Below are 23,787 nucleotides of genomic sequence, written 5' to 3'. Positions count from 1 at the left end.
TTTACCCACATTCATCTCTCTCTCTCTCTCTTCTCTTATTTTATTTTATTTGGGAGCTCTTGTATTGACAATGGATTCGAGGAACTCACCACTGGCTTCCTAATTTTTATTTACCTCACACTTGGAGAGCTAGAGGTTACTTTCATTATTCTCTAATGTAATGCCAAGTTTTACAGAGGATGTTGAATAAATTCCCCTATTTTGTTCACCCTTCATTGGCAAAGAATGCCAAGCTTTTGTAGGAAGTTCCCGACCTAGAGAGCTGGTTAAAGTCGAATATTACCTACCATCTATCTTAATTAAGATCTCTATACGTATCAAATAACTCTTTTTTTATTTATTTTATGACTTTTGATAATATCAATTACACTTATCTTGAGATAACACATGAAGAATTTGAGATAAACTCACATTTTACCCCCACATTAGTATGTAAATTATTAGTGCAGGTCTTCAAGAAGATTTTTTTATCGACATATGCATGTCTGCTCTACATGCACCCACACAGGTATGCAAAGGAAGTAGTATATGTCTGCTCTACATGCACCCACACAAGTATGCAAAGGAAGTAGTATTGCCTTCTCATACTTGTTTTATGGTTTTTCATTTCAATACTCAGACTAAACAAAAGAAATCAAGAGAAGAGGATCCACATACTGAATTGGCAAAGCACCTGTGAGGCTGCCCGAGCCAATGACATTTCCATGGCAATAGGAGGCTTAATCTCTCTTAGGCACGGGTGGATTTACAGTGGGGGCACTTGCCATCGCAAGAATTTTCAATGTTTATGGAATAATGAGCTATTGTGACAGATAAAAAAATCTGCCACTATTTCCCCCACTAAAAAAAAAAAAAACCAAAAAAAAAAAAAAATCAAAAAACAAAAAATACAAAAAAATATATATATATATCCACTCTTAATTGCCCCTGCAAATTTCTTTTTTAATTCTTAGTTGCCCCCACATGGGCAAAATCCTGGCTCTTCCCCTGCCTAGGCAAGTCTTCCATGTGTACCAAATACATCACATCAGGCACCTTAGATTTCTTCCACAAGGATACAGGTAGAAAAACATATATATCTAGAGATCAAAATCAATGGGTTTCACATTAATGTTGCCTTAAAGATCAGGTCAAAGATCCATGTTCCTAAAATGCTAATAACTGTATTAACTACCTCCCATCAGTCTGTTTTTCCCAAACAGAAGAAATTCTGTATTCAATTTCTCAATGCCACAACCTAGTGCAGAAACGGATTCTTGGAATCGCCTTCTGTTCATTGCTAATCTCATCCACGAAGGTATCGACAAGCTGACTTGCTAAGCTTGGTGGGTCATCAATCAGAGTGTCCACAAATGCACTCACGACCCTCCTCTCTTGCGTTGTTGCTCTCAAGCTAAACCAAGTAAGAAACTTCACCCGGAAGTCCATTCCCATGTGACCTTCACGCTCTAACCATCTAATCACCCGCACGCAGTACTCATAATTACTTTCTGCTGATTGCTTCTTACTAACAGAACCTGGAGCTTCTTGCGTTCCATCGGATTTACAAGGTGTGGTTGGCGGAATAGAGGTGGAACCCATGAAAGGTAGAGCCAACACTGGACGAGGCAGTAAATAGCTTTCGTCATTCTTGCTGATGTCCTCCAATAATCGAAGCTTTGAGTGATTGTCCCCGGAAGTTATTTTATTGTCACTAGAATTGGTTGAATCCCTCTGTGAATTGGCTTGAACCGTCAAAGCTTGATCCTCCTTTTCATCATCTAAAGCTGAAGCCGAGCTTCCACTTGGTGCTTGTGTGACACATTTAGCTTCCCATGCACCCAATTCACCCTTGCTGCTAAACACAGAAACCTTGATGAAATACTCCGTCGAAGGATCAAGATCTGATATTAAGAACTTCTTTCTGGCCTCAGTACAATGTATGTAGGTTTTTCCGGATAGTCCATCGCAGTTGACCTTCGATGCCAGAGTCGACATCCCAAGAAGTTAGCCAACAACTTATCTTCGTATTCCAATACAACGACAATGGAGAACAGCGAGGCTTCTTCGAATCGGATATTGCAACCTGACCAGTAATTACTAATTAAGCAAGATATAGTAAAGAAAAAGTCTTAAAAGATCACAAATTCCAAAACACGGAGAGAGAGAGAGAGAGAAACCGACTTAGTTGTATATGATACGGATCCATGACTAAAAGCATGGAATCAATGGCTTCCACTGCAGAAGCACACAGCTTCTGTACCTCAGCACCACAAGTGAGCCTGTTGACGAGGCCACGTTCCATCTTTGAGGAAACTCGGTCTAGAGGTCCAACTTCTTTTTTGAGTTTCTTCACGGCAGCATCTACAATTCGTTGTAGTTCTTTGTATTGCTCAGTTCCTTTGAGAATCTTATGGCTCAGAGATATTCGATGACACAGGACATCCACTCTTCTAGCATCTTTGGCCACCAACAATTGTTTTCGCAAGCATCTGAAAGTAAACAAACAGACATGGATTTTAGGACAAAGATCATATGCCAACCATTTCTTGCCATCCTATTTCTTTCACCTTTATTTGTACTAAACAATCAAAATTGCTTGAATTGACTATCCATACTGTTATACTCTTCTATTATAACAATAGAGCTGCTATTGGCACCCCAATTTTAACTAATTACACCCAAATTAAAAATAAAGAAAATAAGTAAATTGTTGAGAATAAGGAAAAGTTGGGGTGCCAATAGAATGATCTGTTTTTTTTTGGTTTTAAGATTTTATACGAGCCTAATCATAATTGTAAACTACTGAAATTGTTTGAATGAGTGTTATAATGTTTTGTAATATTGAGATAATAATTTGAGCCAAACCTTTGTAATGTTCAAATGGTGTGTTTAAACTTTAATTGGGGTCTGATAAATAATTTCAGAAATTGGGGTGTAATAAGTAAAAGTTGGGGTGCCAATAGCAGCTCTATATACTACTTATGTTCGTGCCTTTCTGCATTTTTCTCTCATAAAATATTAACTAATGATTATACAACATTATATGAACCAATATCTGCATAGTATATTCTACATAGAAGTTAGTCAAGTGAAGAGAATAGTTTATTTACCCCATCAATCCATTAACTTTTCCGCAAGAAACGCAAGAGAAATTTCCATCCAACTTTGTATGGCACCCATTCTTCATAATGCCGGCCCTTTCATGCTTAAGAGCACATTTCAAGTGAAACGACATCCCACACGAACCATCCTGATCAGGATGATCAGAATCACAGGCCAACCATAGACTAGGATCTTTATTATCATCATATTGGTAACAAATACAGCAAGAACATCTCTTGCAAAATGCATCCTGTGGAGTTAAAGTAGCTCTACAAGCAAGATTTGTGCAGAGTAAGGTGTCGACTCGATCCTCTCTGCTGTTCTCTAGGGAATTATAATGTGGGTCGGTCGCTAATCGAAGTGGGTTCTCTTTCTTCCTTTGCCTTTTGGAGCCACTTTGAGCTTTGCCTGGTGAAATAGAAAGTGTATCATCGGTATTGTTTTTACCAGACTTGTCTGAAACTAACTTGAGGAGATGCTCTATCATTCTGAATTTTGTAAAGCCGGTGTATTTCCTTTCCTTTCCCATTTCAGCACAGATAATCTCAAGTAGTTCCCGACGACTCCAAGAACGAAGGATTTCGGGGGCATCCTTTGACCATTGAGCTATTTCATGGACCAGTTCTCTCTTCTCTTCCAAGCTCAGTTGACTACATTTTGCAGGATCAAGCACAAAACCTGGAAAATGGGAGAGAGCATAGTTTCAAGGAATAGCTTTTTATCCCAAAAGCAGAGGTAGAGGAAGAAAACTTGGCATAGAGAATATTCTATTCTACATAAGATGAAGAGAAAAAAACGACTTAGAAACACCAGACCAATCAACATTTATGATGTGAAACTTGCCACCTTAACTTTCACAAAGCAAGCATTCTTTTTTCATTGCTAATCATATCCATCCAACGGATAATGAAACTTTAATTAAATGAAATAGGGGAAAAAATAAAAAGTCTTCAGAAAATTGATTCATTATTTTAATTCAAAAGCTCACCTTCCTATGCACATGAGAGACCCCAATACAAAATTAGTGGTGGCAAAACCATGATTTAGACACCATGGACGAGAGGCATCACGGTTCCTCTAGAGAATTTGAGAAAATCCTCTTCGAAGACCAAATGTGGTTAAGAATTCATCTAAGGAACTCGCCTTCACCAGAACTCTGCATTAACTGCAACAATCCTAACTACCAAACAAGAAGGGATGACTACATTGATCGTGAAATGCAAACCAAGTCTAGCATCCAAAGGAGTAGTCTCTTCCCATTAATTGTGTTGAAATTCATCTTTGAGGTTTCAATTTAATGGGAGAATCCACATTAGGGTGCCTATGAGTCTTTGGACCAGTGCCAACATCCATACAAAAAAGTCACTAAAAAGAGTCACTCAAAAAAAGGAGGAAAACAGCACTTCTTCAATCACTTAACCATCCCCACAGCAATTCCCATGAAATCCACATATGTTTTAAGTTCTGATATTTTCCATGAATATGTCAAATTAGACTATTCCTCCATATGCTTACCCCCATACTACCCATTTCAGTTTCTTTCATCAACCTCAGTGAAACTCAGGTTCAGGCTCTAATTAATAGGACAGAAACACAAACAGGAGTCTCGAACAACAAAATCATACAAGATACTTAAATGGAATACTATATGGGGATTGGACATAATTCATAGTTAGAAATGCGAGTATTACTTATTATTACTTTGATTGCAATTGGAATGGAAGTTAACTTACATTAGTGCATGACACCAATAGATGGCACAATATGCTACAAATTGACATCACTCTTTCCTATTGAGGACATCTAAAATTTTTTCTATAGTGGGAATTCTTAAAGATTGTAATTTCTAGTGGGATTCAAGAGGACAATTCTTGGTGCATGTAATTTGAAGATGACATAATATTAGTTGATAATACTAGAGAGAGTCAACTTTTAAACTAGAATTATAGAGGTATATGTTTGATTCTAAGGGCTTTAAAACAAGTAGAACCCAGACTGAGTATGAGGAGTGTAAATTAGTACTGACATCCATGAAGAGAAATGTCCAATAAAAGTTGACGGTCTAAAAATACCCCAAGGTGACACGTTCATTACATAGGGTCTATTATGCATAGGGATGGAGAGATTGAGGAAAATGTTGCCCATATAAATAGGGCCAAATACTTAAAGTGGAGGTGTGTTTCTAGAGTGTTATGTAACTGATGCAACCAATCATAAATTTTACAAAATGGTATTAAGACCAACTATACTTTATGGAATTGACAGATTGGCGGCCAAGAAATATCAGGTCAACAAGTATCATGTAACTAATACTTCTTGGCTGCCTAAATACTTAAAGTGGAGGTGCATTTCTAGAGTGCTATGTAACTAAAGCTACCAATCAAAAAATTTATAAGATGGTATTAAGACCAACTATACTTTATGGAACTAAATGTTGAGCGGTCAAGACATATCATGTTAATAAATTGAGCAGAACAGAGATGAGCATGTTGAGATAGATGATTAGAAAGACTAGGAAAGATAAAATTAAAATTGTACGCATTCAAGAAAATGGAGGAGTAGATCCAATAGGAGATTACCTAAGATAAAGTTGGTAGAGATAATTTGAGCAGGTTCAACGAAGGCCAATTTCAATCCCAATTAGAAGGAATATAAAAGTTGAAGTTCTAAAAGAGTGAGAGGATGACCCAAAAGAACATGGATTGAGATAGTGAAAGTGAATAGAACATATTCAATAATAGAAGGTATGGCTCTGGAAAAATTTAATGGAGGAACAAGATTTGTTTACTAACTCCAAATCTTTGGGATAAGGCTTCGATGACGATGATTTCTTGTACGAGCTCTCAGCATTGCCATTTTACATTATCTCGTAAGACACTTTTGTCTATGGAACTTAAGTTATTTATAAACGTATCCTTGAAACAATAACAATTTTTTCTTATGAGCTTTTAATTTTGACTTTTAAATTAAGGAAAAATCGTTATTGTTTCAAGGATACATTTCTAAATAACTTAAGTTTAGATGGGAGCGCGCCATTCTACGACCTAATCATTGGAGACCCAACACACCTTTCTATTGTTCTCATCCTTCCATCAACAAAATGCAAACTTAGCAATCACATATAAACCTTTACAATGAAAGCTACTATCACCTTTCCTACTTATTGAACTCAAAAATCCAACTAATTGTCAAAATGCATCAACTTGTAATTTGTAGACCAAGATTTGCATTGCCCATATCCTCTATAACCATTTCCTTGACCACCAAACACACATTCTAAAGAATACAGTTGAATGGAAGGGAAACTATAGGCACAATCAGGGCTACAGACTATTAAAAAATCCCAAAATAAAATAAAGCTAAAACAATAAAAATTGGGGGAAAAGTTGTAATCTTTGCTGTGAAAACAGAATACTCGCATGCAACCAAACACATTACCAACATACATTCTCAAAAATAGAGAAACAAACAAGTGAAGACTAATAAGACGCCAATAAGACAGAAAACCCGGATGGAATTAAAAAAAAAAAAAAAAACCCAATATACATTCTCAAGAGAAAAAAAAATCTAAAAAGGAGGGGAAAACAGGAAAAAGAAAAGAAAAGAAAAAGGTAAAATAACAGCAACATTGGAAGGAAAATAAAAACCCAGATGAGAACTGACCTGAGAATTCTGATTCCATGCCTGAAAATCTTCCCTCTCGTTTTCTCATAATAATACAGTAAAAAATCCAAGAAAAAAAAACCCTCTTTTTTAACTTGAAGTTCAAGAAGAAAAAGAGGGCCAACTGGAAATAAAAGAGGAAGATCAAAAGTAGAAGAAGGAGATGAGAAATAAATAAATGTTTTTTATTTCTATAAAAGAGAGTGTTCAGGGTGTCAGATATGGTGGATTCGAGGTTAATCGGACAGCCAGATGAGCCTTTAGAGTTGTGTCGATATGGAAAGTGGAAAGTATTTGGAGCTTCACATGTTGCTCGTGATATATTCCGATTTCTCATTAAACGGTAAATTGAAACGTCCATTTCAAAATACATTTATTTATTGAGTCGGCGTACATTGCCTAACTTGGACACTGGCTTCAACACTGAGCTGACCTGGCAGTGCACAAATAACCATAGATTTATTTTCTCGATATACAACTTAGAAAATCGACGGTCCTCTATACACATCCAGGTCAGCTCAGTGTTGATCCCAGTGTCCAACGTAGTCACTCAAGTATTTTCCTTATTAATATCTTTTGTTTAGTCTGACTTGGCATGCTCTTTATCAGTTTTTGTGCTTAGATAAATGTGATGAGTCATAAATTGATGGGCACTTAATGACAGTTCACCAAATAAAACACTTGCCTTTTTAGTGGGTTTACAAAACCTATGGTCTTCATCTATTGAAAAAAGTCAAACCTTGTGCAAGTCAAACTATTTATGGCATGGGCTTTTTTTAGATTGACACACCTCAAAACATGAATGATTTAGAGATATTTTAATGGCAAACCTATTTTTACTTATAACATACTAATCCTTTTCGAATTAAACAGTTGTCCAATGTGTAAGTAAAAGTTGGTGTATCATCATTTAAATCTCAATCTTCTTTCTTTTTTTTTAATGGGTAAATCTCTATTTCGTGCATTGAATATGTCAAAATACCAATTTCGGCATATTGTTCACTTTTATGCATCTACAAACTCATGAGTTCGTCGTTTTTAATATCAACGAATTCATAGATATTAAAAGTGATGAACTTACGAATTCGTAGATGCATAAATGCGAATAGTGTACCCCATGCATATTTTCGAAATAAAATGAACAGTGTATCACAATTGGAATTTGTATAAAAATTGCGCACATTTTGAGAAAAATCCCTCTGAAAATTGTCATTGTGGGATAGCAAAAGTTGGTGAGTCAATAGAAACTCTAATCATTTAAATCTTAATCTACTTTCTCCCCCCTCCCCTTTTTATTAATCTTCTTCCCCGTCTTGAAATTGTCATTGTGGGATACTCGAAAGAAGAAAATGATGCTTTAGTTCCGCTGGTAGTCACTCTTTAGTAAAAACGTTATTTATCTCTTTTGTTGAATTCTTACCATCATTTATGAATGAAATTTTTTAACGTGAGCTTTTACTTTTATACATTTGTTGGAACACAAAAAAGACCTATTTGAACCTTTGAGCGTTACGTGGACCAGTTAACTCCTGGGGAAAGAGAAAACCCATTGATTGTAGGGTCCCTGAAGCAAACCTTGACTTTAGATTCCATGATATTGATATGTGACCAAAGTATTGATAAGATCATCCCAATAATTTATGATTCGCGATCAAGAGAGTAAATGGGGTAGACATTGTTTCTAATTAATATGTGGTTGGGACAATTAGACATTATAATTTCAAATTGACACACAACCACTTTGTAGGATTCAATTTACACAAAGTTGTAGAAATCTGGATTTTATTAAGATTTTTTGGATTGATATTACCTGAACCCTAATAAGATATTTATAAGGATTACATCAACCAAGATAAAGAAATTAGCCTAACATAAATATTCTAATTTATTAAAATTTCTTAATGTGAAATATCCTAATTGATATTGTTACATATATTATTCTCCAACACTACCTTCCTTTTGAGATGAGATACATTGATATGATACAATGTATCTCATGTATCATAATATGATTCATCATATTCTTTTACAAAAGCTTTTGAATAGATATGTTGTCATTTCCAAGCGTAATATAGGTAAGGGGACATGCAATACAACTAGGATTTTCAAAAATTATATAAGCAATTAAAATCGATGTAATTTATGATAAAAGGATTAAAAGACCATGCCAAACTCCTAAAAGTGATATTAACTTGATCATCTGAGTTTAATAGCATGAATAATAGGGTAGTTAATCTAATAAACCAGATCAATCACCAAACAGAAAAAGGGAATAAATATCTAATCAAAACTTGCACCACAACACTAATCATGAAAATTAAATATGACATACTAAATAATGATAAATACATCTTACAAAGATGGAAATAGATTGAGTTTAATAAACTCGACTCTTTTGAGGGAATGGCTTTAGAGATTTTGCATGAAAATAAATACTCTTTTGCAGGAAAGTCATTGAGGCTAAAGTTGGATTGGATACTAGAGGTTGGGAGAGTAGACACTCTAGGGCACCTTATGGTTGTGGGATTTGGAAATAGTCAATAATTTTTCCTTCTTTTCATAAAAGAGTTCGATTCAAGGTGTAGTCTGCCAGGAGAGTTTGATTTTGGATAGATATTTGTGCAATGAGTCGCTCTGATGGACTAATTTTCTGAGTTGTTTGCACTATTACAAAAGAAGGGTCGTCCAATTGCATCTTTTGTGTTTTACAAGATAATGGGTTGTCTTAGGACTTCAATTTCAAGAGAGCCTTCAATGATTGGGAGGTGGAATCGTTGGCTTCTTTGATGATATGTGTTGATTTTTTTTCCAATAATGTTGGAGATGGATGATGAGAGAGTTTGGGTTGAAAATCAAGATGGTGTATTTTCCGTTAGATCTTTCTACGAATCTTTAGCGCAATCAAGTCCACATTCTACTCCTACTAAGGAATTTCGGGTCTGAAGATCCCTCAAAGGTGACTTTTTTATTTGGGGTTTTGTGCTTGAAAGAATTTTTACAACAGATCAAATTATTAGCCATAATTTTTGGGCCCTAATAAGGCTTATGTTTATGGATGATGAGGAGATAACGAACCATTGTTATTGTTCATTGCTCCTTTGCCTACCATGATTAAGACTGTTTGGTGTTGCGAGTTGTTTGTCTCGATCGATTCAATCATTATTTCAATCTTGGGTTGGGTGAGACATTTCCTTTAGATTCTCAAAGAGAATGCTTTAGAGTACCACTCCCTTTGTAGTTTGCTAGAGAATTTGAAGAAATATGAGAGCTAATGTAGGGTTCAAATTTTATCAATCAAGAGAGATTAAAGATGATGTGTTTTTGTTTAAAAAATTAAAAAATAAAAACCCAAAAATCATCAGTTGTGTATATATTCTGTGAAAGGTTGTTGTTTATCATAAAAATAGAGGTGCGGGAATCGAACCCCGTGCCTCTCGCATGCGAAGGGAGCGCTCTACCATATGAGCTACACCCCCACGTTTTGCAAGGCACTCTTGTTAATAATTTTGAATTAAAAATATTAGGACTATTTTCAAAATTGAAGAATACTCCCTTAACTGAAGTTATTCAAGGCAAGTATTAAGATTTATATTTATATTATAAAAATAAATAAATAAATAAGGCAGCCAGTTGGCCCATCAATCCCTCGCAACAGTTATCATTCAAAAGGAATCGGAAACTTATGTACAAATTTTGAATCAGAATCTGAAGTTCTGACTAAAATATTTTTTTAACTTAGATTAATTAAACACCTTCGGTTACCATCACAGACAAATCTCTCTCTTAAGTTTGATCAAATTATAAAGCACTTACGGATTCTTATGATCATCTTTATCATTAATTCGTAAGACCATATTGTTCTCTTTGGACATTGAGAAGATCGAAGAAAGCTCCACGATCTTGTGTGACATCTTTGGAGATCGATAAATCGAATCTAATCTTATATTCAATTCTCTCATCCATCTTTTTAATTTTTATTTTCAATCATGTTTCAAATTAACATGTGATTGTTATAAAAAATAAAAAATAAAATTGAATTTTTTGCATTTAAATTTGATATTTTTTGTTTGAAAAATCTTACTTTCAATTATTAATATCATCATTCTCGTTGTACAATTGTCCTTGTAGATCGAGATTGGAAAAGAGTCGTGCTAGAGTAACATTGAAATGTACATCAATTCTGACATTTTGATGTGGTGGAGCTCACACAATCATAAATACTTTTTATTTGTATCTCAGTGAAAAGTATCGATGATTATGTGTGCACCACTACATCGAAATATACATTTTAATGTTACTTTAGCATTATCCATCGGAAAATGGTGATGGCAACTATTGATTTATGTTCATTAAAACATCTCAGCTGATTAGATCTTTCTTGAATTTGGCTAGTTTTATTAATACAAGATGTCTGATGTTCTGAGCACAGTTCCATTCCATGTCAATTCAGTGTTTAACGCAGTGTTCTTCTTAGTCACTGTAGCATCCTTCTTTATGTGTTGGTCCACCAAAACTTTTCCGTACCCATAAAAAAAAAAAACTGGTGTGCCTTCAAGGACATAGACTTCACATAACTACTTGTGCCAGGAGATCACATCAAAGCCAGATTCCTTTTCCCAGTCTAACATGCTGATATTTGAGAAAAGAAATGAGCATACCTGTAAGAGAACGACACCAATAACCAAATAGAGTCCGTTTAGCCTTATTAAACTAGTAAGGATTTCACTCAGACTCACCAAGGGTCCTTGGGCGTCTAAAAACATGATCCAATGCTTTAGTGCTGCAGGGGATAAAATTTTATGAATTTTGAAAATGTTATTTTTTACTGTTGAATTTTAATTTTAAATTTGAGAGTTATGTGGAACAAAACCTTAAATCAAATTCGAAAAAAAAGTTGTTCTTCGATTTTTTTTTTTTTTTTCTTTTTCTTTTGGATATGAGTTTTTCAAAGCAACTAATTAGAGTGCTTTGGTATTGGATTGCTGAGGTGATAATTCATTTGAGCAAAACAACTCTTAATAAGGCTCAAATCTTTACTAACTTAGTTAGGAAAATGTTTCTCTAACCAATATCTATTGTACTCCGTATCTTTCAGTTACCAACTAGTTTTGAACCAACCCCCATTAGCATGTAGACATACAAAAGTGTATTGTTATAAAGTTATGCTCCTAGATGGATTTTGAAAATAATGGTAAAACTCCCACTTCATTTTCCTCATCAACACTCCCATCATGATAATCTATAGTGTTATCTCGATATATTGTGACGTGAATTTCTTAGAAGCAAGTAAACATAAAAGAAAATGGATAAAAAACAATATTGAAGCTTAATAAAATTAGGATCTTGTTAATGTGTATTCTTAGGATACATGTTAAAGTGTATATAGTATTCTTTAAAGATCGAAACAAATGAGTGGGATCCACACAATCCCATTTTATTGTCTTTCCTCTTTTTTTCTTTTCAATTTTATTATATTTCCTCTAATCAACCCCCCTCTTAATAGAACAGAGATTTGTTATTTTGAAAGTCATGTACTAAATTGATGAACCAATGGCATGACACCATGTGTACTGAAAAATTACTAAAAATAAAGCACTTAAATTGTTCCTAAAATTTTCTCTTAATGACCAATCATTTTTGCTCATTTAATACACATGACGTCATACTATTGTTTCATCAGCTTATCACATAACTTTCAAAATAACAAATCTTAGTTCCTTTCAATAATACTTCTCTAACTTATTTCCTTTTTTATCTCTTTAAAGTTTAACCTATGACATGAGAAAACTCTAATGTATATATATAACCAGAAAGAGAGAGATTTAAAGTGGGAACAATAACGTGAGGGATTAGGATGAGGCTCCATCAATTAGATGGTTGAGATAAGAGAAAAAACACAGATTTCCTAGACATCATTATTTCTTTTGTAAAAATTAGTATATTTTTTCTAGATCTATATATTTGAGAATTCCTAACATCTCAAGTCTTTTTTTATTTATGGTACCATTAAGTATTAGCTGAGATGGAAAAGGTGACTGGGTATACTCCACAGGTCATACATTTAAATCCTATATACCCCTCTACTTAAAAGTGACTACATTTAAATGCCTAACATGTGGTTGGTACGTGTGGCCCGCCAAAACGAAAAATAAAAAGGTCTATTTTTTTTATGATGAGCCTAAACCATAGTTTTAAGCTAGTATTTTCCTATCAATAGTGAATTTTTTGGAGCTACTACCAAGTGAATTAAAGGGACTATAGCATACTTATTTTGTTTTGGGGGATTATTGTGTATGTGTCTTTTGTTTTAATTGTTTCACCCATGAAGTGTGTTATCTCTCGGACCGAGTGGAATGGAAGAACATAATTCGCTAAACCAAACATCTCATCTTGGGATAAAGCTTTAATGATCATGATGATGCTCGTGAAATGTGCCAAACTTGTATATAGGAACCAGCAAATCAATAAAGAACATTAAATTAATGTACAACTTGCCAAATTTTTAATCCATCCAAGAAGCTCGTTTGAATAAGTTTTATTGCCACTTCAACTTGAAATTCGTTTAAGCTAATACACGAAAGTTTTATTTCTAAGGACTCTTATTATTAACTGAAATTGTTATACTCTAAAGTACCGAATTTGTTCATCTAATACCAAATCATGAATCAGTATGAAGTGAACTAAATCATAGCATAGTTCATTCAAATTCGTTGAATATAGGAATCCATATATCAGCATACTCATGAACCATGATTGTCGTAATCCAATAAATTTTAAAATTTGTTTCGATATACTCAAAAATAATATTTTGATTGAACTAAAATGAGAAACAATTATTTGTTTCTTCTTTTTCTCCGACATCTTCAATCTTCTCATAAATTTTAATTTATTTTTAATGCAAGAGTCATCATCGATGAAGAAAATTCTGGATTCTTTTAAACATCTTCTACACTATCAAATGAATAATTTTTTTTGAAAATATGAATATTTGATGGTTATAATTTGATTAATATGTCGGTTAAATTTGATAAGACAATGATTTTAGATATGATATTTTTTCTTTGATAAATTTAAATTTAAATTTTAGTTTATTATTTTTTAGCATTATAACTTGTTTGCATACTAAAATATTATATATATAATTGACTCTAGACAAGTTCATAAATGAACTCTCACTTCCTAGTCCAATAAATTAATAATAATAATAATACAATCTTTACTATTATACTGAGATAAGGTGGAGTTGAAGTAGCTCAACATTAAATTTTGGATTCCAAAAATGCCCCCACCCTAACATTAAAGTTTAATATAAATGAAGGTCATTTTGACTAAAAACTAAGAATATTGCAATCCTACAATCTATAATCACGTCGATTAATTTTCAAATTTATAAAAATATATATTTTTACTTTGTAATCTTCAAAACCTGTTTAATTAATATTTTCAAAAGTCATGTTGAAGTAACATTGAAATTGACATCATTTGAAACATTGGTGTGCACAGAACCATAGATGCTTCTCACTCGTATCCCCATGAAAAGCATCTATGGTTCAATAGACACATCCACGTCAGCAATGTCAATCGCAATGTTACTTCATCATTTTCCTATTTTAAATTACAAATAAAACCTTATGAGACTTTGGGTTTGTACATGCCACCTTCTAATTAATAATAATGAATCCTGTCACACACCCATGTTATCTCAACCACCGTATCTATCAAAGAGTAATTTGGGGCAACCACTACGAATTCCACGTGATGAGTTCAAGTGCACCCAATTCACCAACCAAATCATCAATACTAACCAACGCAAGTTGGCCATCAAATCAACAGTGACAGCGTAAATGAACAACCCCCTCACCCACTTCGGAGAACTGTGTTAATGGCCAGGTTTGGGCCGGGCCAAATTCTGTACAAGTCCATTTCAGGTGATATATCTGGCCCAAGACGACCGAAAAAATGGATTTATCATTGAATGCTTTTCATCGAGATACATATCAAAAAGTATCTATGGTTCCAACACACTTTCGTGCCAGGATTTGCGATATGAGGTACAATCGTGAGGTCACTCCAGTACAACTATTTAGAGTATTTAACATTTGAAGCTGAATTTTACTTGAACTAGCCTCGAAAAGAATGTTTTTGGTTCTCTATTCATTTTGGCTGGACTTTTGTATGAACAACTATATACATGCTTGTTCTAAACCGTACTCAAATTAATCTCTATCCTCGATATACAATGTGGAAAAAGCTCATATTCAACAACCTAAGGTCATCAAAATTTTCATTGTTATTTTTTTTTTCAGCAAACTAAAATCATCAATTTAATGGAGGGTGAGAGAAATTTGATGGTTCTAAAGTTACCGAATTGGAGAACATAAAAATTTTCAACGTCACAGGTCCATCGAAATTCGATTTCTAAAATTTGTGAGGCTTGACTTGTCGAATTTTCTAGTTTTCACAAAGTTAATTGCTCATGGCAGAAACACGTTTTAATTCCCACATCATGTGTATAAATTAGCCTATATTATATTTCTAGAGTTTGTCCATGCCGTAAGTATGAGCATCTTCTTTGGGGTTAAAGAGGAAATATAATAAAATTTGAGAGTATTATTGAAAAAAAAATGGTAAAAAAGAAAAAAATAGTAAAATTGAAAGGATATTATTAAAAAGGGTTTGGAGAGAGAAGAGGAAAGACAATAAAATTGAATGGGTTAAAAAAAATGGCAATAAAGTAGAATAGTGTAGACTATAGACTCCACATCATTGTAATTGGAATAGGACTCACATTTGTGTTTTGTTATATAGATTATTTAGAATAATTTTATAATTGTAAAGATTGTCTATGTAACTATCCCTTAATATAATGCTACCAATCTACTTCATTGCAATCAATCATATTTATTTATATTTTTCTGATTTTGACCCTCTTCTGGTAAGTATACTTCCTTTTTTTCCTTTTGTTTAGATTTTCCATAACATTACCATTCCCAATCCGTAGGTTTGTAATAAAATAGTTCCACAAAAAACTCGTGCAAGGAACTTTGCAATGTTTAATATAAATATAGAGTAAGTATTATTATTATTATATAATTTTTCTCATAAGAACCTTAGAAAGTTAATGTGTCGTACCATTGATAATGTACACAAAAAATAATAGTTAATTAGTTTTTCTGTTATAGTGTTATATTAACTTCTCGATATATTTTTATCTACAAAATTATTTAAAGGGGGCCGAAGTTATAAATGAATTGGGATCAGATATAGATAACCATTGAACTCCAATTTACCCATATTTGTGCCATGTGGCAAATTCTTTTCATATCATTGGCCCATGAATATTCGGCTTATCCTCCGGTAGACTTATACAAGAAAAATTCTAGTACGATTTTAAAAAATGTCGTTCTGAACTGACATCCTAAACATTAATGTTGACATGGTAGGTACAAAGTATCATACATTTTTCTTCTCAAGATACAAGACAAGAAATCTATGATTCTCTGCACACTAGCACGTTAGCACAATGTCAAAGAAATTAAGTTCAACATTTTCCTTTTAAAAATTGTTTTTGAACAAATTGAGATGCCATAATCTAGATTTACTTTCTTTAATGTTCTCAAAGCTGGGGGAAACAAAATAACTTGCATCTCATTTAAGATACTAATATGACTCTTTCATGATAAACGATATGGGATGCGAAATCAACATTCAAAAATCATGATTTATAAATAGATTTTGAGATGTTTTTCTTCTTATTTCATTAAAAGCTTTGACTCTATGATGAATCATTTAGTTGAGTTTAGGCCAAAGGATAGACAAGCCTTAATTTTTTAATAAATAATGTTGAAGTGACCTAAAGGTTGTACTGGTGAAAAAACATGTATGGTTCATATACATTTTCACGTCAAGATGTGCGATGTGCGATATGAGGTACAATCTTGAGGTCACCCGTGCCAGCTTGCAAGCTGATGATAAGGTGTGTGACACCTCGATTCGTCCTCATTCACTAATCACTATTTACAACTGTGACCCAGTTGTCTCTAAGGTAATTAAGTCCAAAGGAATGTATAAAATGGACATTTTGGGCTACAGGATCATGGTACTCAACTACCTATTAATATTTCTAACTAACCAATTTTCCTTGTAAGACCTACGCCAACCTCTTCTCTCTTGCTATAAATGAAACATAAACCTTCACCATCTCCACCACCATCACCATCATCTCTCTTTCTTTCTCTCTCTCTCTCTCACTCACTCTCTGAAGAGCTGAGCAGCCATGGTTACTACAAACGCCGAAGACATCGTTTACGGCATGAGATACTCATCAGTTGTACCAGCTGGAGTGACGGGAGAAGACATGGCTCACCAACTTACTAACATGGATTTTATGATGAAGCTTCATTACTTGAGAAGTGTGTATTTCTTCCACAAAAATGCAATCCAAGGCCTCACTATAGGCCATCTCAAGGAACCCATGTTCAAATGGCTCGAGTTCTATTACGTCTCTACGGGTAGGATTCGTAGATCGGACTCGGGTCGACCATACATCAAGTGTAACGATAGCGGTGTGAGGATCATCGAAGCTCAATGCGATTACACCATTGATGAATGGCTACAGATGGAGAAGAAGGACTCCTCCTCCTCTCTTCATAAACATCTTGTTTCCAGCCAAGTACTCGGTCCTGAATTAGCTTTCTCTCCTTTGGTTCTTATGCAGGTACTCTTATTAATTTCCCATTATTCTCTCTGCTATTATTTTCAAGTTTTTAGAGACAAAATTTAAGACTTGACTTATACATCTTTGAAAATAGGGAAAATTATTAAAAGATTAAATATTTTAATATTTACACCAACAAAAAAAATTTTAATTTTTCAAAAATTACAACAACAAAAAAAATAAATTAAGTCGCTGGACAGTCCAGCGTTTTAATAATTCGTTGGACTGTCCAGTGTTTTAATGCATTAAAATACATTGTTTTACCAAAAATACCTTCCGAATGATTAAAACGCTGGATTGTCTACCGTTTTAATAGCTTACTTTAACACTCCAATGTTTTAGCTTTCATTTAAATGTTGGATAGTCCAGCGCGTTACTAAAATGTTGAACAGTCCGACAACTTCATTTGTTTTTGGTAATTTAAGAAAATAGATTCTTTTTTGTAAATGTTAAAATGTTTAACTCTCTTTTAGTAACTATCCCTTGAAAATATATGCATCCATTAAAATTTTTAAAATATCACCCTAATTTAATTAATCTTCTTAGTTTAGAGACAATTTAATTTTATTAGTCCCTTACCTCAATCGTCTCTTATGGACCAATGAAAAATGATTTAAATTAAATTCCATTATTGCTTTCTTCTCCAAGTTTCTTATATTGTTCATGTGATTACTGAATGTTGAAATAGATAGAATTTTGAGGTTAAAGATGAGTGATTTGGAGAAGAAAAAATCAAGGTTTTTTCTACTACAAATTAAAACTTATTCTATAGAGAAGATCAAGGTGAAGGAGGCACGTGGACAATTTTAAAATACAAGGAATATATCAAATATTCACCAACAGTGTAAATGAATGAGTGACTAATTGAATTTAAAAAAAAAAAAAAAAAAACTTAGGGCTTTGCCTCACAGATTTACTTATGAAATTGAATATAATTAAAAATTTAAGAAATTACATTAATTTAATTATTTTAATATTTAGTAAGTATTTGATATTTTACAACTATATAATGTAAAGGAAATGTTCAGCAACAAACATTTTGGCAAAACATTTTTCAAAACATGGGTTAGAGGTTTTGGAATGAACTGATTTTTGGTGAGAATGATCTCTACGGTGAGGAGATCATCATCACCAAAAATCAGCCCATTCCAAAATTTCTAATCCCATAAAAAATAATTTACTAAAAATGGACGGTCCACGATTTTTCAACTTGTAAAGTGGGGCGAGAAGTTTTGGAATGGGCTGATTTTTAGTGAGGATGATCTCCTCACCGTAGAGATCATCTTCACCAAAAATCAGCCCATTCCAAAACCTATAACCCATGTTTTGAAAAATGTTTCACCAAAATGTTTGTTACTGAACGGGACCATAATGTAAATATTGATGTTTGGACAATAAGAAGGTAGTGTTATTGCTAGAAGTGTAAATAGAACCCACAGACCCTCCAGTACCTTGAACGTAAAGGGGATGTACCATTGAGGCTAGTTGGACACGTCTCTAATCAAGTTAGCATTCAAGATTCTCACAACTACTTTTTATTTCTTCAAAAATCTTAAATGGGCATTAATAATTTTGGAAAAAGACCTCTACCAAACATGAGATACCGGCGTATCCACCACATAAATGAGTACGTATTTTCTAGGATGTATCTCAAATAATAACAAAAAAGTAGGGATGTAAATTAAATATAAAAATTCACATGTCACGATGCGAAGAGGGTTCCTTCAAAGTGCCTTGAACCGTAAGGCTTCTTTTCACTTAATTAAATTGAAAGTTTGGTCAATTATATAGTTTGCTCCCTCAAAAAAGAAAGGTAGATTAAAAAGATGGGGGAGAAGTAGGGATGCCCATGACATATATTCAGAATCAAAACCTAAATTAAACATTGATTCCAAGTCTTATCAACTACGGGTGTGAGACCTTTGGAACATAACTAGACCCTACAAATACTTGATACGATACATTATTTTGAATTAGAAAGAAAACAAAGAACCTAACCTATAATTATCACTTAATAGTTGACACCAAGATAGACTTTCCAACCAAATCAAATTTTTGAGAAGAAAACCTTGAAATTCTTGTAAACAATCAGGCACTAGAAAGAGATTCGATTCTTATTGAATCCTTACGATGACTACTAATCAAATCCAAATCGAAAAATGATCATCTATGACTATGGATCCAAATAGACTAATTGCTTTAGAATACAGAGGGCAATTTGATAACTAAGCATCTATTGAGACCCTTAGTCAGAACCAATCTCATTCAATTTTTTATTGTCTCAATCTATGTTTTGGGATTAAATTAAGATCAAATTTAATAAGATATTAAAATTGATCTTAAATTAACTATGTTAGGATCAACTAGTAAATAAAAATATTTACACGCAATTTATATTTACAAAATTAAATATTTCAACTTAGTTTTATGCAAAGATGTTATATTCCAACCTTTATAAAAATGTTGAATGGGTTGATCTTTATTTATGGAAGATGATTTATCAACTAGACCCAGCACCCAGTGTCCTTGATTGGGCTAATCCTTGGATGCCCAATCCTTGGAAACAAGGTGATTTCAACTCCACTTAGGGACTATATCTTTCTGTGGGTAAACAAATTTCCTCACTTAGTGGATGCACACCAATCGTATAAGATACACATTCGATGTTGAAGCCTGAAGGGAATAAATATCAGGGAAAATTACTTGATGGACCCTGTAAGAGGTTTTTTTCTTCTAAATAGTCTTTGAATTTGGTGTGGTAGTTTGATTGTCCATTTAGTTAATCTGTTTTTCTTAATGGTCCCTTGATGTTGTGGAGGTCCCAAGTTTTACTGTCGAGCTCACCACTTTTTATTGTTAAATTTGACATTTTTATTATTTAACTCAATAATTTTTAAAATTGTCAAACTCAATAATAAAAAATGCCAAACTTGACATTATAAAATCTATTTATTTTTATTTTTTAAGATTTTTTGACAAAAAATATGGTAAGATAAACTAAAAACTTGTTATAATGACTTGTCTAGATGATTTCAAAGAATCATTTTTAATTGATTTTCATCTAAAAATAAAAATTAAAAAATATATATAATTTTCTATATACATCTTCAAAACTCTTGAATCTTTGTTCTCAAATCCTTTATGTTAAACTAGATTGAGATGCCAAAAATCTAAATTTTTAGATGAAAATGATGAGTTTGAATGATTGAGGCACATTTAACGTCTCAATTGTGAGGTGAGATGTGAATTTTAGGGAGGGACTGATTAATACAAAGAAGTTTTATTAAATAGACTAGTAAGAGAAACTCTAAAAGTTTGGGATTAATTAGAAAAAAACTCTACCATCAGGGACTTTTAAGTAATTGTTTCTAAATATTATTCATTATTGTGCTGTACTTAAGGACACGTAGAGTCCTATCAGGTAGATCAAAAGTTGATGTCCTTGATGCAATTATAGTCCGTATCAAGTAGACACAAAGACAGGTCCTAAACGACACAAATGGTTTGTAAAATGACAGGTTTGCCCATTCCCAAGTATAGTTACACGTAACTACTTGATCTTTCTTTCTTTCTTCTTTGTACTCAGTTCACTTGGTTCAAATGTGGAGGACTCTCAATGGGCCTCAGCTGGGCCCACATCCTTGGTGATGCATTCTCAGCTTCAAATTTCGTCAACCTGTGGGGCCAAATCATGGCTGAAAATTTGCCAACTAAGCAATTGAACCTGCGACCATCACAACCCAAAATCGCAAAATCCCAAAGCCCACCTTCATTTGATGCAGATCCACTCTCTGTGAAACGGGTCGAACCCTTGGGAGACCACTGGATTACTGCCCCGAACTCCAAAATGGGAACATTCACCTTCCATATCACAGCCATACAATTAAACCATCTACAGTCAAAGACATCATCAGGTCAAAAATTGACTGGTCAAACTCCACCATTTGAAGCTATCTCCTCTATAATTTGGCAATGTTTGGCAAGAATCAAAGATGAAGGATTAGAACCAAGGATGGTGACCATCTGTAGGAACAAATCTGGTGGTAAAGAAAATGGGCTTTTCTTCAACAACCAGATAATAAGTGTGGTTAAAGCAGATTTCTCTATTGTGGGAGCTGACCCATCGCAATTGGCAGATTTGATCACCAATCAATCGATGGATGAGACAACCCATATTGAAGAAACAATGGAGAGAGATCAAGGGTTGACTGATTTTGTCGTGTATGGTGTTAATCTGACATTTGTGGATTTACAAGAGGTTGAACTTTATGGGTTGAAGGTGCAGGGACACAGGCCCATTTTTGTAAATTACAGCATTGATGGAGTTGGTGATGAAGGGGTTGTATTAGTGCTTCCAGGGCCTGAAAAAGTCAACAAAGATGGGGATGAAGGAAGGACAGTGACTGTGATTCTGCCCGAAAATCAAGTCTCACAACTGAAAATACAGCTTAAAAATAATGGTATATTATTTGTTTAGACAATAGTGTATTAGTGTAATAATTATGAAGAAGATATTATTGCATTATGTAATGTAATAAAGAATTTAAATCTTTAGCTTGGTTTTGAATTTAAATCCTCGATTTTGACGATATATAAAAGGAGCAATTTTAGATCACTTGTGCATTTAGTGATCAAGAATGGGGTCGAGTTTAGAGGCAGAGCCAAGATTTTCTTGTAGTGGGCGCAAACTATGAAGAACTTGAAGATGAAGATGAATGGTTTTAGGAGAAATTTAGAGGGTTGGTAGATGTTGAAGAAAATGATATTTAGGTCATTTTCAATTAATATATGAGAAGGCCTGGTCAAGAGGCAATGTCATCGACAACAAATTGAAGAGGAGGGGGGAGGGGCATGTAATTAATTGAAAATATAGGGGTGTCTCAAAGTTTTATGGGGGCAATTGCCCCCACTAGCTCTTTAATTACTAGCTTTGCCTTCAATGAAGATCGATTATAATAAGAAAAAAGGTAAATTGAAATAGGGAAGGTGGAACCGATAATTTTTCTAAAGATACAAATATAAAAAAATGGAACAAAGGATCATAATTCATTTAACAGATCCTAAATCCTTGAGATAAGACTTGATGGACGTTGATGGTTACCCCACCCATCTAAGGAGCTCCTGATAGGTGCTAAGATTGCTTGTGGAACCCTCGATGATCCTCTCTTCTACTATTTTGTTAATAAAAATATGTGATGTGATACTTGAAATGGCCTTCATATAAGATAAGTTAGGGGGTGGATTGAGGATATTGAATGTGATTAAAATCCAATATATTATCTAATATCAGGAGGTCCATTCCATTTTCTTGAAGAGAACAATTTTCAACGATTTATGAATGGGTGCACATGATTTAAACATATTGACTTTTTGATGAATATTTAAGATATCTTGTATTTTCAAAATGATGACAAACTCCCTGAACACCATCTCTAATCTCTAGTAAAACCTTTAATTTTTTTCCTTCAACAATCATTTTCAATCTATATAATAAATTTTTTCTCTCACCTTCAACTTGAAGATTTTATACAGCCCTTAAATATCCAAATATCAAGAATTAGATAGAATATTGGGAAAATAAAAGATGATGGATTTTTGTGTAGAAAAATCTAGTGTTTACTGCATGAAATGAAATATAGTAGGTAACTTGAAGTGAAGGAAAAATCAATGTTTTTTTACGAGTCCTAATAAAATGACTCGCCAGGTGACATACTCAATCAACTCTGACGTGGTGAGAATAAATCATGACTACCTAAATTCATTATCGTCACGTTAGACCACTCAAAAAATTAAAAAAGATAAAAAACCAATCATGCATTTCAGATCTTAAGAACCCTTTATTTAGACCCATTTCGTCTCTTCTTCTTCGTTTACCCTTCACCTGTGTAGATTTTTCTTTAGGAACAATCATTTTCAATATATATAATAAATTTTTTCTCTCACCTTCAACTTGAAGATTTTATACGGCCCTTAAATATCCAAATATCAAGAATTAAATAGTATGTTGGGAAAATAAAAGATGATGGATTTTTGTGTAGAAAAATCTAGTGTTTTCTACATGAAATATGGTAGGTAAAAAATAATTTACCCTAGAGCTTCAATAACTAGAAGTGAAGGAAAAATAAAAAAAGAAAAAAACCAATCATCATTTCAGATCTGAAGAACCCTTTATTTAGACCCATTTCGTCTCTTCTTCTTCGTTTACCCTTCACCTGTGTAGATCTCAAAGAATCTGACTGATGTTGGTAAATAAAAGTAATTCAGTATAATTATGAATACAAGGGGGGGTTTCAGATGCTTTTCTTTGTCCTGCGCAAGCTTAT

The 23,787-nt window shown here is 33.5% G+C and overlaps 1 protein-coding gene and 1 pseudogene across 2 annotated transcripts; one reads left to right on the top strand and one right to left on the bottom strand.

Moving 5' to 3' along the window:
- Positions 1-1,056: 1,056 nt before the first annotated feature.
- LOC147409092 (VIN3-like protein 2) lies at positions 1,057-6,903 on the bottom strand (annotated as a pseudogene). The gene is made up of 4 exons (XR_015172553.1): positions 6,748-6,903; positions 3,093-3,762; positions 2,164-2,471; positions 1,057-2,065 (listed from the first exon to the last, which is right to left on the bottom strand). The product of XR_015172553.1 is annotated as a VIN3-like protein 2 (transcript).
- A 10,038-nt stretch (positions 6,904-16,941) lies between these two features.
- CER2 (HXXXD-type acyl-transferase family protein) lies at positions 16,942-22,037 on the top strand. Its single transcript, XM_086425373.1, has 2 exons — positions 16,942-17,464; positions 21,051-22,037. Exons 1-2 carry the CDS (start codon positions 17,024-17,026, stop codon positions 21,939-21,941), a joined length of 1,332 nt encoding a protein of 443 aa, XP_086281499.1. The 5' UTR covers positions 16,942-17,023; the 3' UTR covers positions 21,942-22,037.
- Positions 22,038-23,787: the final 1,750 nt, after the last annotated feature.

This window comes from Akebia trifoliata, chromosome 2, assembly GCF_017979445.1.
Source record: "Akebia trifoliata isolate Shusen 1 chromosome 2, ASM1797944v1, whole genome shotgun sequence".
Classification (NCBI taxonomy): domain Eukaryota; kingdom Viridiplantae; phylum Streptophyta; class Magnoliopsida; order Ranunculales; family Lardizabalaceae; genus Akebia; species Akebia trifoliata.
The sequence above is the reverse complement of the archived record's forward strand: the minus strand, read 5'-3'. Positions and strand labels throughout refer to the sequence as shown.

Bases quoted from the DNA above. Each gene is read 5' to 3' on its own strand.
- CER2 (XM_086425373.1), top strand. From the start codon at position 17,024: ATGGTTACTACAAACGCCGAAGACATCGTTTACGGCATGAGATACTCA. The intron at 17,465-21,050 runs GTACTCTTATTA...CTTTGTACTCAG, and splicing joins CTCCTTTGGTTCTTATGCAG to TTCACTTGGTTCAAATGTGG.